The sequence below is a fragment of the Lepidochelys olivacea genome (genome assembly GCF_965140295.1).
Source record: "Lepidochelys olivacea isolate rLepOli2 genome assembly, chromosome: 3".
Taxonomy (NCBI): Eukaryota; Metazoa; Chordata; order Testudines; family Cheloniidae; genus Lepidochelys; species Lepidochelys olivacea.
Window position 1 is genome coordinate 136,871,309 of NC_140413.1, and position 13,277 is coordinate 136,884,585.

General features: G+C 40.5%; 1 protein-coding gene across 1 annotated transcript in view; it reads left to right on the top strand.

Annotated features, from left to right (window-relative positions):
• RYR2 (ryanodine receptor 2) overlaps nt 1-13,277 on the top strand; it is a 717,900-nt gene that overhangs the window by 478,818 nt on the left and 225,805 nt on the right. Inside the window, exons 49-51 of the mRNA XM_084622892.1 lie at nt 3,197-3,366; nt 5,425-5,645; nt 7,412-7,502. Coding sequence (XP_084479018.1) covers nt 3,197-3,366; nt 5,425-5,645; nt 7,412-7,502 — 482 coding nt within the window. The remainder of the gene's footprint in view (nt 1-3,196; nt 3,367-5,424; nt 5,646-7,411; nt 7,503-13,277) is intronic.

Consider the following 13,277-nt stretch of genomic DNA (forward strand, 5'->3'; position numbering starts at 1 on the left):
AAATCCCCCCTCATTCTTCTCTTCTTCTGACTAAATAAGCCCAGTTTCCTCAGCCTCTCCTCATAAATCATGTGCTCCAGCCTCGTAATCATTTTTGTTGCCCTCTGCTGGACTCTCTCCAATCTGTCCACATCCTTTCTGTGGTGGGGGGCCCAAAACTGGAACCAATACTCCAGATGTGGCCTCACCAGTGCCAAATAGAGGGGAATAATCCCTTCCCTCGATCTACAGGCAATGCTCCTACTAATGCAGCCCAGTATGCTGTTAGCCTTCTGGCAACAAGGGCACACCATTGACTCATATCCGCTTCTTGTCCACTGAAATCCCCAGGTCCTTTTCTGCAGAACTGCTGCTTAGCCAGTCAGTCCCCAGCCTGTAGCAGTGCATGGGATTCTTCTGTCCTAAGTGCAGGACTCTGCACTTGTCCTTGTTGAACCTCATCAGATTTCTTTGGGCCCAATACTCCAATTTGTCTAGGTCACTCTGGACCCTATCCCTGCCTTCCAGTGTATCTAGCTCTCCCCCCAGCTTAGTGTCAGCCACGAACTTGCAGAGAGTGAAATCCGTCCCATCATCCAGATCATTAATGAAGATGTTGAACAAAACCGGCTCCAAGATCACTGCCTCTTGAGCCCGACAATCTAGCCAGCTTTCTATCCACCTTATAGTCCATTCATCTAACCCATACTTCTTTAACTTGCTGGCAAGAGTACTGTGGGAGACTGTATCAAAAGCTTTGTTAAAGTCAAGGTATATCACATCCATTGCTTTCCCCATATCCACAGAGTCAGTTATCCCATCACAGAAGGCAATCTGGACGGTCAGGCATGACTTGCCCTTGGTGACTCCATGTTGACTGTTCCTGATCACCTTCCTCTCCTCCAAGTGCTTCAAAATGGATTCCTTGAGGACCTGCTCCATGACTTTTCCAAGGACTGCAGTGAGGGTGACTGGTCTACAGTTCCCCGGATTCTCCTTCTTCCCTTTTTTAAAGATGGGCACTATATTTGCCTTTTTCCAATTGTCCAGGACCTCCCCCGATTGCCACGAGTTTTCAGAGATAATGGCCAATGACTTTGCAATCACGTCAGCCAACTCCCTCAGCACCCTCAGATGCATTAGATCTGGCCCCATGGACTTCTGCATGTCCAGCTTTACTAAATAGTCCTTAACCTATTCTTTCACCAGTGAGGGCTGCTTACCTCCTCCCCATACTGTGCTGCCCAATGCAGCAGTCTGAGAGCTGACCTTGTCTGTGAAGACCGTGGCAATAAAAAGCATTGAGTATTTCAGCTTTTTCCACATCATCTGTCACTAGGTTGCCTCCCTCATTCAGCAAAGGTCCCACACTTTACCTGACCACCACCTTGTTGCTAACATACCTGTAGAAACCCTTCTTGTTACCCGTCACATCCTTGCTAACTGCAATTCCAGTTGTCCTTTGACCTTCCTGATTACACCCCTGCTGCTCAACCAATATTTTTATACTCCTCCCTAGTCATCTGCCCATGTTTTCACTTCTTGTAAGCTTCCTTTTTGTGTTTAAGCTCACCGAAGATTTCTCTGTGAAGCCAAGCTGGTCGCCTACCATATTTGCTATTCTTTCTGCACATTGGAATGGTTTGTTCCTGCGACCCTCCATAAGGCTTCTTTAAAATATAGCCAGCTCTCCTAGACTCCTTTCCCCCTCATATTAGCTTCCCAGGGGATCCTGCCCATCAGTTCCCTGAGGGAGTCAAAGCCTGCTTGTCTAAAATCCAGGGTCCGTATTCTGCTGCTCTCCTTTCTTCCTTTTGTCAGGATCCTGAACTCAACCATCTCATGCTCACTGCTGCACAGGTAGCCACACACTTCACCTCCCCTACCAATTCTTCCCTGTTTGTAAGCAGCAGGTCAAGAGGAGCATGTCCCCTAGTTGTTTCCTCCAGCACTCTCCAAAAATGTATTGCTCTCCCAGCAGATATCAGGTTGATTGAAGTCCCCCATGAGAACCAGGGCCTGTTATCTGGAAACTGCTGTTAGTTGTCTGAAGAAAGCTTCGTCTACCTCATCCTCCTGGTCTGGTGGTCTATAGCAGATGCCCACCACGACATCACCCTTGTTTCTCTTGTCTCTAAACTTAACCCAAAGGCTCTCAAGAGGCTTTTCTCCAGTTTCATACTTGAGCTCTGAGCAATCATACTGCTCTCTTACATACAGTTACTCCTCCTCCTCCTTTTCTCCCCGGCCTGTCCTTCCTGAACAGTTTATACCCATCCAGCGCTCCAGTCATGTGAGCTACCCCACCAAGTCTCTGTTGTTCCAGTCACACCAGAGACCCAATAAATTCAATGGGACTCCAAGTCAGCCCACATAGGGCTCATGGCAGGAGCAGGGTCAGCCCCATGTTGCTGGCATTTAGTAGAATTATCACTGCATTTGCAGGCATGGATGCAGCTTGGTTCAGTGCAGCACTTACAGCACAAGAATATCCTGATTCTAATACAGTGTTATAAACACAGCAATGCTAATTTACCTTACAAATAAGAACATATTATAGACAGAAGTTATAACTAAACAGCACTCTATAAAATACAGGAATAAAAAGAATTATTTGGAAAGAAAATATCAAAAGGATTAGCATTTCTGTTATGTTTTCAAACATAACTATACAGATCCTTTACTACCAGCATCTTGATTGTGTCATCAAAGGATAGTTTTCATGTATAAACTTCCTAAAGCTCAAAAAATAGCTCTGAATTTCCATCACCTTTTAAGATCTTCTAGTAAATGGTCCTTTTTGAGATTTTTTTCTTGTAATCTCTTGTTCTCATTTCCTTTGTTAATGAACCTGCCTTTCAGGTATTCTCACCAGTGCTGCATTCCAGGGATATACAAGTCAGAATCATTTTGCCGCTCACTTTTCATTGGACCTTTTTAGTGAACACTATATATTACAGGGTATTTTTCTTATGCTACATAAGAGAGTCAGGTAGCGTGACTGCTTTGACACCCAGAGTATGAATGAGACCACATACTTATACTATAAGGTTTACCTGGATTTAGGTTGCCATACGCATTTTATTCAGTCAAGCTATGAACTGGTTGCCTTTGTGTAACATAAACATGTGGAAAATGTTCGGATATTAACAGATACTCAATACCCTTACCTATGCAGAATAATCCTTTTTATTGAAGCCTTATTGCTTCCTTTTAGATGGTACTGTGGTGGAACCTGACATGTCAGCGGGGTTTTGCCCAGATCACAAGGCAGCCATGGTTTTGTTCCTTGACAGAGTCTATGGAATTGAGGACCAGGATTTCCTTCTACATCTCCTTGAAGTTGGCTTTCTGCCAGATCTCCGTGCCGCTGCTTCCTTAGACACGGTAAAGATTTAAATTCTTTGATTTGTCAGTTCCCTCAGCTTGTCAAGCACTTCACAAAATGACATTCTTCTCTTTCAAGGTGGCCTCTGTCCATTCCCACTTGCTAGATGCATCCCATGGTGCTGCTGACCTTTGAGAACATTTTAAAAAACAGCAAAGATGCATATTCTCCAGAAATTATGCTTGTTTTATAGAGCCTTCACACCTCAAGCCCAGGGCCCCAGCCTGCAGAGGCCCAGTGTCTTTCCCAGCAAAGAAACTTTCAGAGCCGGAGTCCTGGATCTAAAATCAGATCAGGTGCCTGTGGATATAACTAAGGGCCTCTCCCTAGGGAACAGAAATAAAAGATTTCTTTTCCAGAATTCTGTGATCTGGGTCTGCCTCTTACCTCTCGAACTCTCTTGACCTTGTCCTATTTCTGCTTTGGAATCACCCGTCTCCTATTTTCAGACGTCTGTCCCTTGTAATTTTTCCTATATGACCAGAAGGAAAAAAGGGAGTCTGAGGGCTGAGACTTGGGCTTCAAGATTCCAGATGGAAGGTGGCAAAAAAGTCTGAAGAGAAGTGAGCATTAATACCAGTGGCACAGAATTTTTGCCCTTTTTTGAAGGATAAGGAATAAAATCCATATTATTCTTGGCTGTGTTTGTTCTGCAAGGCTAAAAGGGAAAATATTTGTCATTAATCAGTAAGTTATAACTCTCTACATCCGAAGCAGATACTTTGAACGAGAAGGTACTATATGTTAGTAGTCTCATTTCAGGAACTTGAAACTTGTTTTTTAAACAGATCATCATTCTATAGTTACAGAAAACAGATCATATACAATTGTGCTGGCAACAGGAAGAGCGCACCCTAGAGCAGAGGTATCAGAAACATAGTCCACTGGATGTATATTTGATATGATCAGATTTTGTAGAGTTTAAGTTTTTATTAAAAAAAAAAGTTTCTAGTCCTCAGAGTAATGGGAAAAGAACTTGCAAACGTGAATGAAGTATAAACAAGTGCATTTTTGTGAAGAAACAAGGCAAGCTGCTTTTGACTTAAATGCCAGACAAGTCACTATTGGATGGTTTGGAGCTGTAGGGCCCAGGTTTATTATGAACACCAAGAACATCAATTCCAAGAAGTGAACCTTTCCAGGAATTTTGACTTCATAGGATGCTTGAGTTTTGCAGAAGGAATCAAGGCAATTGGAAAATGCATAACCTCAACTTTGATTGTTCAGTGCCTCAATTGCCTTTATTTTCCAGAAGGTTTCAAAGCTCAACATTACCAGAGATGTGAATACCCAGAGGTGATACTTTAAACACACTGCCTTGTGTGTTTAAAAGAGAGAGAATGGACTTGAAACAAAACCTTCTATTGTACCTCAATATGTGGTGTGTTCAAAATCTAAAGATGCATCTGAATTTTGTAAGCAACTCTAGTCTTCCTAATGGCTGACCCTAAACCCCTTGTCAAATGGTTCATGAACTTTAGACAGTTCAAAATAATTTCTGCAGCTTGAGCCCACCTATATATATAATATCTGTGTATCTGTATATCATACAGTTTATAAGTTGAATAATGATTAACATTTTGTAGATCCCCATTTTTGCCAACTCTCTATAGCATGTTTTTTTCAGGGAAAAAATAGTATATATAATCGAATTTTTTTAAATATTTTTTTTTTCATTTTTTTTCATCTGGAAAAATCTCTACATATCAAGTGACATGTTTGGAAAGTAACAAGTGACTGAATATAGGAGGTTAGAATGGAGTGTGCATGCTGTAGGATGTATATTGTCTGTCTCTCCGTGTACTAAGTCTCATTGCTTATCCAATTTTCACCTTCTTCTTTGACATTTTCCACAAAATAATTATAGTATAATTGAAAAATTAGTGTGTAATTGTATCATACATGGCATGTAGGGAGGAGAGTTTTCCCTTTGTGCCTTTGAAAATTAATTCCTTTTATATCTACTATATAAGCAAAAGCTGAAAAATGTAGTTATTTTCCTTTGTAACAATATTTATCAAACAAGTCTCATTGTTTGGGTTTAATTTGTTTCGTAGGCTGCTCTGAGTGCTACAGACATGGCCTTGGCTCTGAATCGATACCTTTGTACTGCAGTCTTGCCTTTGTTGACCAGATGTGCTCCTCTTTTTGCTGGCACAGAGCACCATGCCTCCCTCATAGATTCCTTATTACATACTGTGTACAGACTCTCCAAGGGCTGCTCTCTTACCAAAGCTCAGCGGGATTCCATTGAAGAATGTTTACTCTCTATTTGTGGGTAAGCGAATATACCAGACTCCATAGAAAGATGAGTTGCTATACTGAGATGTGATGTATACGAGAGCACGAAGGCAGATTAGCTAACTACATATCACCTTTTATCAGTAGCATGGTTATGGATTTTATTGAATACACTGTCACCCTTTAGAGACTGTATTTTTCCATTTTGCTGAAGTCTGGGAAAGATGTATTAAATAAATATATACTTGACGATATTCATGTTGCACAGTTGGTAATTACATGTAGATTTTTCAGTTATTGTTCTATTAACAGACTCTTCTCAATTAACCTCAGTAAGAAAACCAAAAGAATGCACTGTATTGGGGACAAAAGTCTATATAAATAGGGAATTATGAACATAATAGAGTATTATTTTTAAGAACATTTTTAACATTGCAAACTGATAATACCATGTTGTGATTTATTATAGAAGGTTATATTGCTTGCTGAAGCTATTCAGTTATCAGTTACATTTTAAATCCTAGCTGATCTTTAATTACATAGTAGTTCATGATCAGCACACTCTCCAACCTATCAGTTGTGTTAGTGTCACCTTCTTTCCATCTTGGAATGTTTGCCTATGTTCTCCCTTCTCAATCTAGCAGCCCAAGTGCAAAATTTTCAAAAGTGCCCAGGTCTCATTTTCAAAATGTGCAAGCATTCAGGAACCTAAGTCCCACTGAAAGAAATTCAGGGCAAATAAAAGCAGTGTACTGAATTCTTTATGCCATATATTATAGAATCATAGACATATAGGGTTGGAAGGGACCATGAGAGATCATCTAGACCATCCCCCGTGCTGTGGCGGGACCAATTATACTTAGACAATCCCTGACAGATGTTTGTCTGATCTGTTTTTAAAAACCTTCAGTGATGGGGATTCCACAACACTCCTTGGTAACCTATTCTGGTACTTAACTAACCTTATAGTTGGAAAGATTTTTCTAATATGTAACGTAAATCTCTCTTGATGCATATAAATCCAATTATGACTTATCCTACTGTCTAATAGCCCTTAACATATTTGAAGGCTGTTATCTGGTCCCCCCTCGGTTGTCTTTTTCTCAAGACTAAACATGCTCGGTTTTTTTAACCTTTTCTCAAAGGTCATTTTTCCTAAACCTTAGTTCAATGTAGTTAATAATAATATTTTAATCTTGATAATGTCAATATCATATATGTTCATGGTTTGCTGTTATTGAGAGACTTTTTATATGTATATTCTCTGCCTAATATAGAGTGGCATATAGATAAATCCCTGTTGTTTGTTCTCTTTCCAGCTGATGCCCAATACTCTTTGGGCCCTAATATAGTACATCCACAGTGTCAAAACTTAGTTTATATGGCTTCTTCAATGCAAGAATACAATACAAAAGATTATTCTTATGTGCTTTTTTTATGTGTTACAGTATGCACGGTGATAATCAAATACAGTATCAGAATATTACATTTTCTGGTTCGCCTGTCCTTCTCTTCTCTATTTTAGAGCTTGTGTTTTCACAGTTTTTTTTATATGGTTCACACTGGAAGTAGCATATTCTGGAAGTTTTGTTTAGTATGCATCTGTTATTGTTTGCTCTTCATTTCCTTCCCACGCATTTTTAATCTGCTGTGTCAATTACATCACTTTCAGATATTCCTAAATCCATAAGGAGTAGGACAATTGGCACAGATCCTTGGAGTGTGTGGTTACTTTAATGGGTTGTCTATTTATTGCATAAAAGCTACTTGTATGCTTTGTTGAAACTGTCTGTCTACCTGCAGCCAATTGAGGCCTTCCATGATGCAACACTTGCTAAGGAGATTAGTGTTTGATGTTCCTCTATTAAACGAGCAAACAAAGATGCCTCTGAAGGTATGTGTGGTTTACCGTAAAGTATATTTTAATTTTCTTCTATACAATGTACTATTTCTTGTATGTTGCCTTGCCTCCATCCTGTAGATGAGACAATATCATGTTATCTCTCTAGCAGGAAGCAAGGAGAAAAAGTATTCTTTGTGACAGCCTCTAACGCTCACTTCTGATCAGTCCACACGGAAGCATAGAGTTCATGCCTCATCTCTGACTCCTCTTCCAATTCTGTCCTTTCTTCAAGCCCTTGTGTCAAGGTTCCTTCTCCACTCTGAACTCTAGGGTTCAGATGTGGGGACCCGCATGAAAGACCTCCTAAGTTTATTCTTACCAGCTTAGGTTAAAAACTTCCCCAAGGTACAAACTTTGCCTTGTCCTTTCACAGCATGCTGCCACCATCAAGCGTTAAACAAAGAACAAGGAAAGAGCCCACGTGGCGACGTCTTCCCCCAGAATATCCCCCCAAGCCCTACACCCCCTTTCCTGGGGAAGGCTTGATGATAATCCTCACCAATTGGTACAGGTGAACACAGACCCAAACCCTTGGATTTTAAGAACAATGAAAAATCAATCAGATTCTTAAAAGAAGAATTTTAATTAAAGAAAATGTAAAAGAATCACCTCTGTAAAATCAGGATGTTAAATGCTTTACAGGGTAATCAGATTCAAAACATAGAGAATCCCTCTAGGCAAAGCCTTAAATTACAAAAAGACTCAAAAACAGAAATATACGTTCCCTCCAGCACAGCTTATTTTACAAGCCATTAAACAAAAGAAAATCGAACACATTTTCGAGCTAGATTACTTACGAACTTTACAGGAGTTGTAAGGCTGCATTCCCGATCTGTTCCTGGCAAAAGCATCACACAGACAGACCAAACCTTTTGTACCCCCCGCACCAGATTTGCAAGAATCTTGTCTCCTCATTGGCCATTTTGGGTCAGGTGCCAGCGGGGTTACCTTAGTTTCTTAACCCTTTACAGGTGAAAGGATTTTGTTTCTGGCCAGGAGGGATTTTATAGCATTGTATACAGAAAGGTGGTTACCCTTCCCTTTATATTTATGACACCTTGTAAAAAAGAAACAAGATGGAGAGAGGGTAAGAGAGAGATGATTCCAAGGCATAAATAGAACAAAGGTCATGTAAATTTCTGGGTGTCTCCCCAGGATCTCCAGCTTGGGTTCTTGTGTTAGTCTCTCTCCTACCAGAAAACTGATTCATTTTCTTTGTATGCAGTGTTGTAGCTGTGTTGGTCCAAGGATATTAGAGAGACGAAGCTGAGTGAGGTAATATCTTTTATTGAACCAACTTCAGTTGGCGAGAGAGACTAGCTTTTGAACTTACACAGAGCTCTTCTTCAGGTCTGGGAAAGGAACTCAGAGTGTCACCACTAAATACAAGATTGAGCTGATAGTTTACCATAAGTATCTAGTACATACTCTAAGGGAGACCATTCAAGGTGAAGTGGCCTGTTAACACCCCTGTAGTCATAGGACAAAAAGGGAGGTTAGTGGGTTATAGAATTTTGTAATAAGCCATAAATCGAGTGTCTTGTTTAAGACCGTGAATTTTAGTGTCTAGCAAAGTTATGAATTTTGAACTCCCGGGCTCATTTTCTGGAAGTGTTGTGCAGGTTTCCTTTGAGGATGAGGCCTGATAGTGGGCTACTCTGGGACGTCTGAGGAATCCAGATCTTTTTCCTACCATTCAGGTTGTCTTCGGGCTCCAAAGGTTTTATCGTCTCCTGTTGATACTGGTTGCGGCTCTGTTCCATGAAGGCATACACTTATATCCTTACTTAGACAAGATCCCCAACACAGAGTCCTCAGAGTAAAGCCTTAGTGTGCCAAGAGCTGAATCATTCACCACTGTATATGCTACCGCTTTTTAGTGAACTATGAAAAATCGCTTCTGATGATTTCCCAACACAGCTTTCGGCAAGGCATTCAGCTATTCTCCTTTTATTTTGCCTTTTCTCCCTCCTTTTATAAGAAGCAGGTCATACTTAATTTCATCTGTCACCTCTCTTGGGTAGAGACTTGTGCCTCTCTCCCTCCTGACTGGGGGTTTTCCAGGCTGCAGAGTTTCTTGCCTGCACTGTGGTATCTTCAGCTAGCCAGAGTGCATGGAAGGCCAGTGTCTGCGTTTTGCTTTCTCTCCGGAGGTTATGAACAATGTGATTGCCCTCAATTACAAGGAACCACACAGCTTGTTATAAGCAAGCAGGTTTATTCTTAAGGTGAAAGCATTACAGAGAAAAAGTATTAAAAACAATATAAAAACCTACATGTATTCTAAAAGCTTACCAGAGATCACCCCAGCTCCAAGCTTGGGCTCTGGTAGGTGTCAGTCCTTCAAAACCCATAGCTGGATTGTCCCAGTGGTTACAAGTTCATGACTGTCTCAGAACCTGCACATGGGTTGGGCAGAGCAGCCATTTCTTTTTACAGCTCAGGCCTTTGATCTTGGTCTTCAGTAATAGATCAGCAGCACACAGGGCATAGCCCCAAAAGACTGGGTTTTTGCATAACTGGAGTTGAGGGATTTGCCATTCACCTCCCCCTAAATATTCCCCAGGAAAACCACGTAATGCTTTTTGTTCCAAAAAGTCCATTCTTGTCTGGCACATTGTTTAATGTGGTCCTTTGAACCCCCAGTTCTCACATCTGTCACATCTCCCTCCTCAAGAGGTTACATACAGTCTCGCCCCACAATACCACTAATTCATTCATTTAATACAATGGATGCTATAGGTATTTAAACTTAATTCAATAAGGATATGGCAGGAAATTGTCAGATCTGTCACAGCTATGATTCAACAGGTGTGATGAAGAATTAGGTGATTCCCATTACATATCTTGGTCTTTGTTTAGTTATGAAAATAGTTACAACATTGTGTTCTCTTTTTAAATCCATGGGAGCAGTACACCTGGACTTCAGATATATAGTTACATTTTTGGTTGGAGTCAAAATCCTCCTTTCGTCTGTTCTCTACAGGACTTTCTGAAGATTTTAGGGAGTTATAACTTTGAATTTAGTATCTCTATTATAATGTACTATGAACATTTTAAGTTTTGTGTCTCGTGACTTGTTCTGACTTATGAGAAGATGAAGGTCCAGTGCCTTGTATACTGGCTGTAATTCAGAATATTTTGTTTGTTTACTTGAGTCATCTATCTATGGAACTTTTTCTCTCTCTGCAGGATGGTTGAAATAGATGAACAAAAAAATCTAGCTTAATATTTTTTTCTTTTATTCCCTGGAACTCTCCAGTAAAGAGATAACGGTATATCTGTTGTTTAACTTCCATGCCAACAACTGTTCTTTAGATATTCTAAAGAGTCCTCCACTTTAGTGACAATACATCATGTTAGGGGATTATTCCTTCACCCGCTTACTTCCCTGGTCCTTCTCGCATGAACAGAGAACAACAATACCCGAAGTCCAAAGGTGCAAACAATTCGATATTTATTAGGGTCAACTTCCAGCAAGCATGATTCCAGTTTCCTTCCTTAGTGTCCCCCTTCCCAGCTCTGAGACCACAGAGCCTTACCTGTGTCCCTGTTCCCATGTCCCCCCCTTAGCAAAACATGATTCCAATTTTCCCACTCCCATTCCCTGTTCCCATTTCCCCCCCTTTACTTCCTGATTAACTACAGAGTATATAGTAAAACTTGAGTTCTGCTTAGCTTTACCTTAACCAATCATTTTCCTGAAATTTAACTAACCAATCCTAACATATTGTAACATGATTATTTAACCAATTATATCCCACCACCTTAATTAGTTTACACCCAGCAAAATTAATTATACAGCAGACAGAAACAATCACAGAACCAGACAGAGATTATACAGACAAACAATAGGGAAATGGGGACTACGGTGACAGAACAACAAAGAAATGAGGATTTCACATCCCAGCTATTGATAAGTGAGTTCTTGCCAGACAGGATGCTATCAAACTAAGTTTCCTTTTACATCTTCTAGGCACTTCCCTTTCTCTGGAGGCGATAGGCATTATCAGGACAGGATTGTATTCCTAACAGCCCAATAGCACCTTATTTCAACGTGATTAGTTTGGAATGTGAGGATGTGACCGTTCGCTTCCCAGCTTATGGCTGCCTCTGCTGCTTAGCCAAAGATCTTAGCCTAAGAACAGGGCCTCAGACTGTCACAGTAAGAGAAGGACCTTACACTGGCAGACAGTGATTTTGATTCTTTCTTTTATACCTCTATAATTCGCTAAGTGATAAGAACACACCTAAATTCTTAGAGTATAGGCCTTTACAGACAGGCCTGAATATCTATATCCTAACACATCATGAGTGACGTTATTTTGAAGCTATAATAATCTCAAGATTCCAGCCCAGAAGACTAAAATAGAATGAAAATAGGAACCAAGAGCTTTCCAAAAGGTGTATTCCAGACACAATGGAATCATGCTTTTATAATGCAGCCCCCTGATGTTCTGTTATTGCTTTTAAGAGTCTGACTCAGCAACTTTTGCAGTGCTGACAAAAATTTTACTTTATAGCTGCTGGCCTCCTGGTGAAAGCAATTTCAAAATATCAAGAATTCACTTTTGTTGTCTTTCACAAAAGTTTCATAGAGCGTACGTTCTCAGCCTGGGGGTTATGATCCTCAGGGTGGGGCAAACAGGTCCAAGGGACTCTGACCACCCTTCCTTTTCATTTATAGCCAGATGGAAAGGGGGATCCTGAAACTCTTTGCTGGTGTAAGATAGGGTCATGGTATTGAAAAGGTTAAGAACTTCTGTCATAGAACAATGCTATCAATATGCCTTCAGGATGATAAATGGTATGCTGCTCTCAACATAAATAACTTCTTTAGATTTAAGACTGCCCCAGGATTTCTGAGAGAGAAATATTGTATAGAAAGTAAATTATGTGCAGAAATAAAATAATCTCCAGCAGTCTGTTTTCAACTTTTACAATCAATGTTAAAGTTAAAAGCAAAAATTGTCATGTTTCAAGGAGTTTATTTCTTTGAGCGCCTTTAATTTTCAGTTTTTAAGTGAATCATGAAGGATTAAAATTATTTATCCTTTTTATAGCATCTTTCATCTAAATTCTTAGAGCACTTTATCTCAATTAAGTTTAAGAATGCACCTTTGAGATACACGAGGTGTAAGTATTATTTATACCTGTTTCACAGGTGGGTAAACTCAGTGCCTGAGAGGTGAACGGATTGGACAAAGATCACAAAATGCTCACTGTTCCTCAGCCTCAGAGGTGGGAAGGACGAGCAGGGAGGAAAATAAATCCCTTGGCCCCTTTAAAGATTTCCCCCTTGTTTCTTCCCCTCCTCATGGGAACCCAGTCTCTTTGTGGACTTGAGGACAGGAAGGGGGGGACGTTTTGGGTCAGAAGGGGGCAATATAAACTTATTAGCCACTGTGCACCCAAGGGGGAGCTTATAAACCCTTCCCCCTCTCCAGGGCACCATTCTGTGCCCATTTCTGCCAGTTGGAATTAGAGGAGGACCAGGTTTTTGGGCCTTGCTGTGAGCATCATACTAGATGTATTTTGGGGTTGGGATGGAATTTTTCCCTTAGTGCCAAATTGGTGTGGGCAATGTAGGGTTTTTTTCAGTTTCCTCTCAGCAGGCGAGGGAGCTGGTGGAAAGAGGTTAGGTTTTTAAATTCATTTTGTCACAATTTTGCAGGTGTCCAGTGCAAATGTTTGTTCACTAGACAGTCTGGTTCCCTGAAAAACTAGAATTTGAAGCAGATTAGGAGAAGGCAGCTCCTAAAGAAG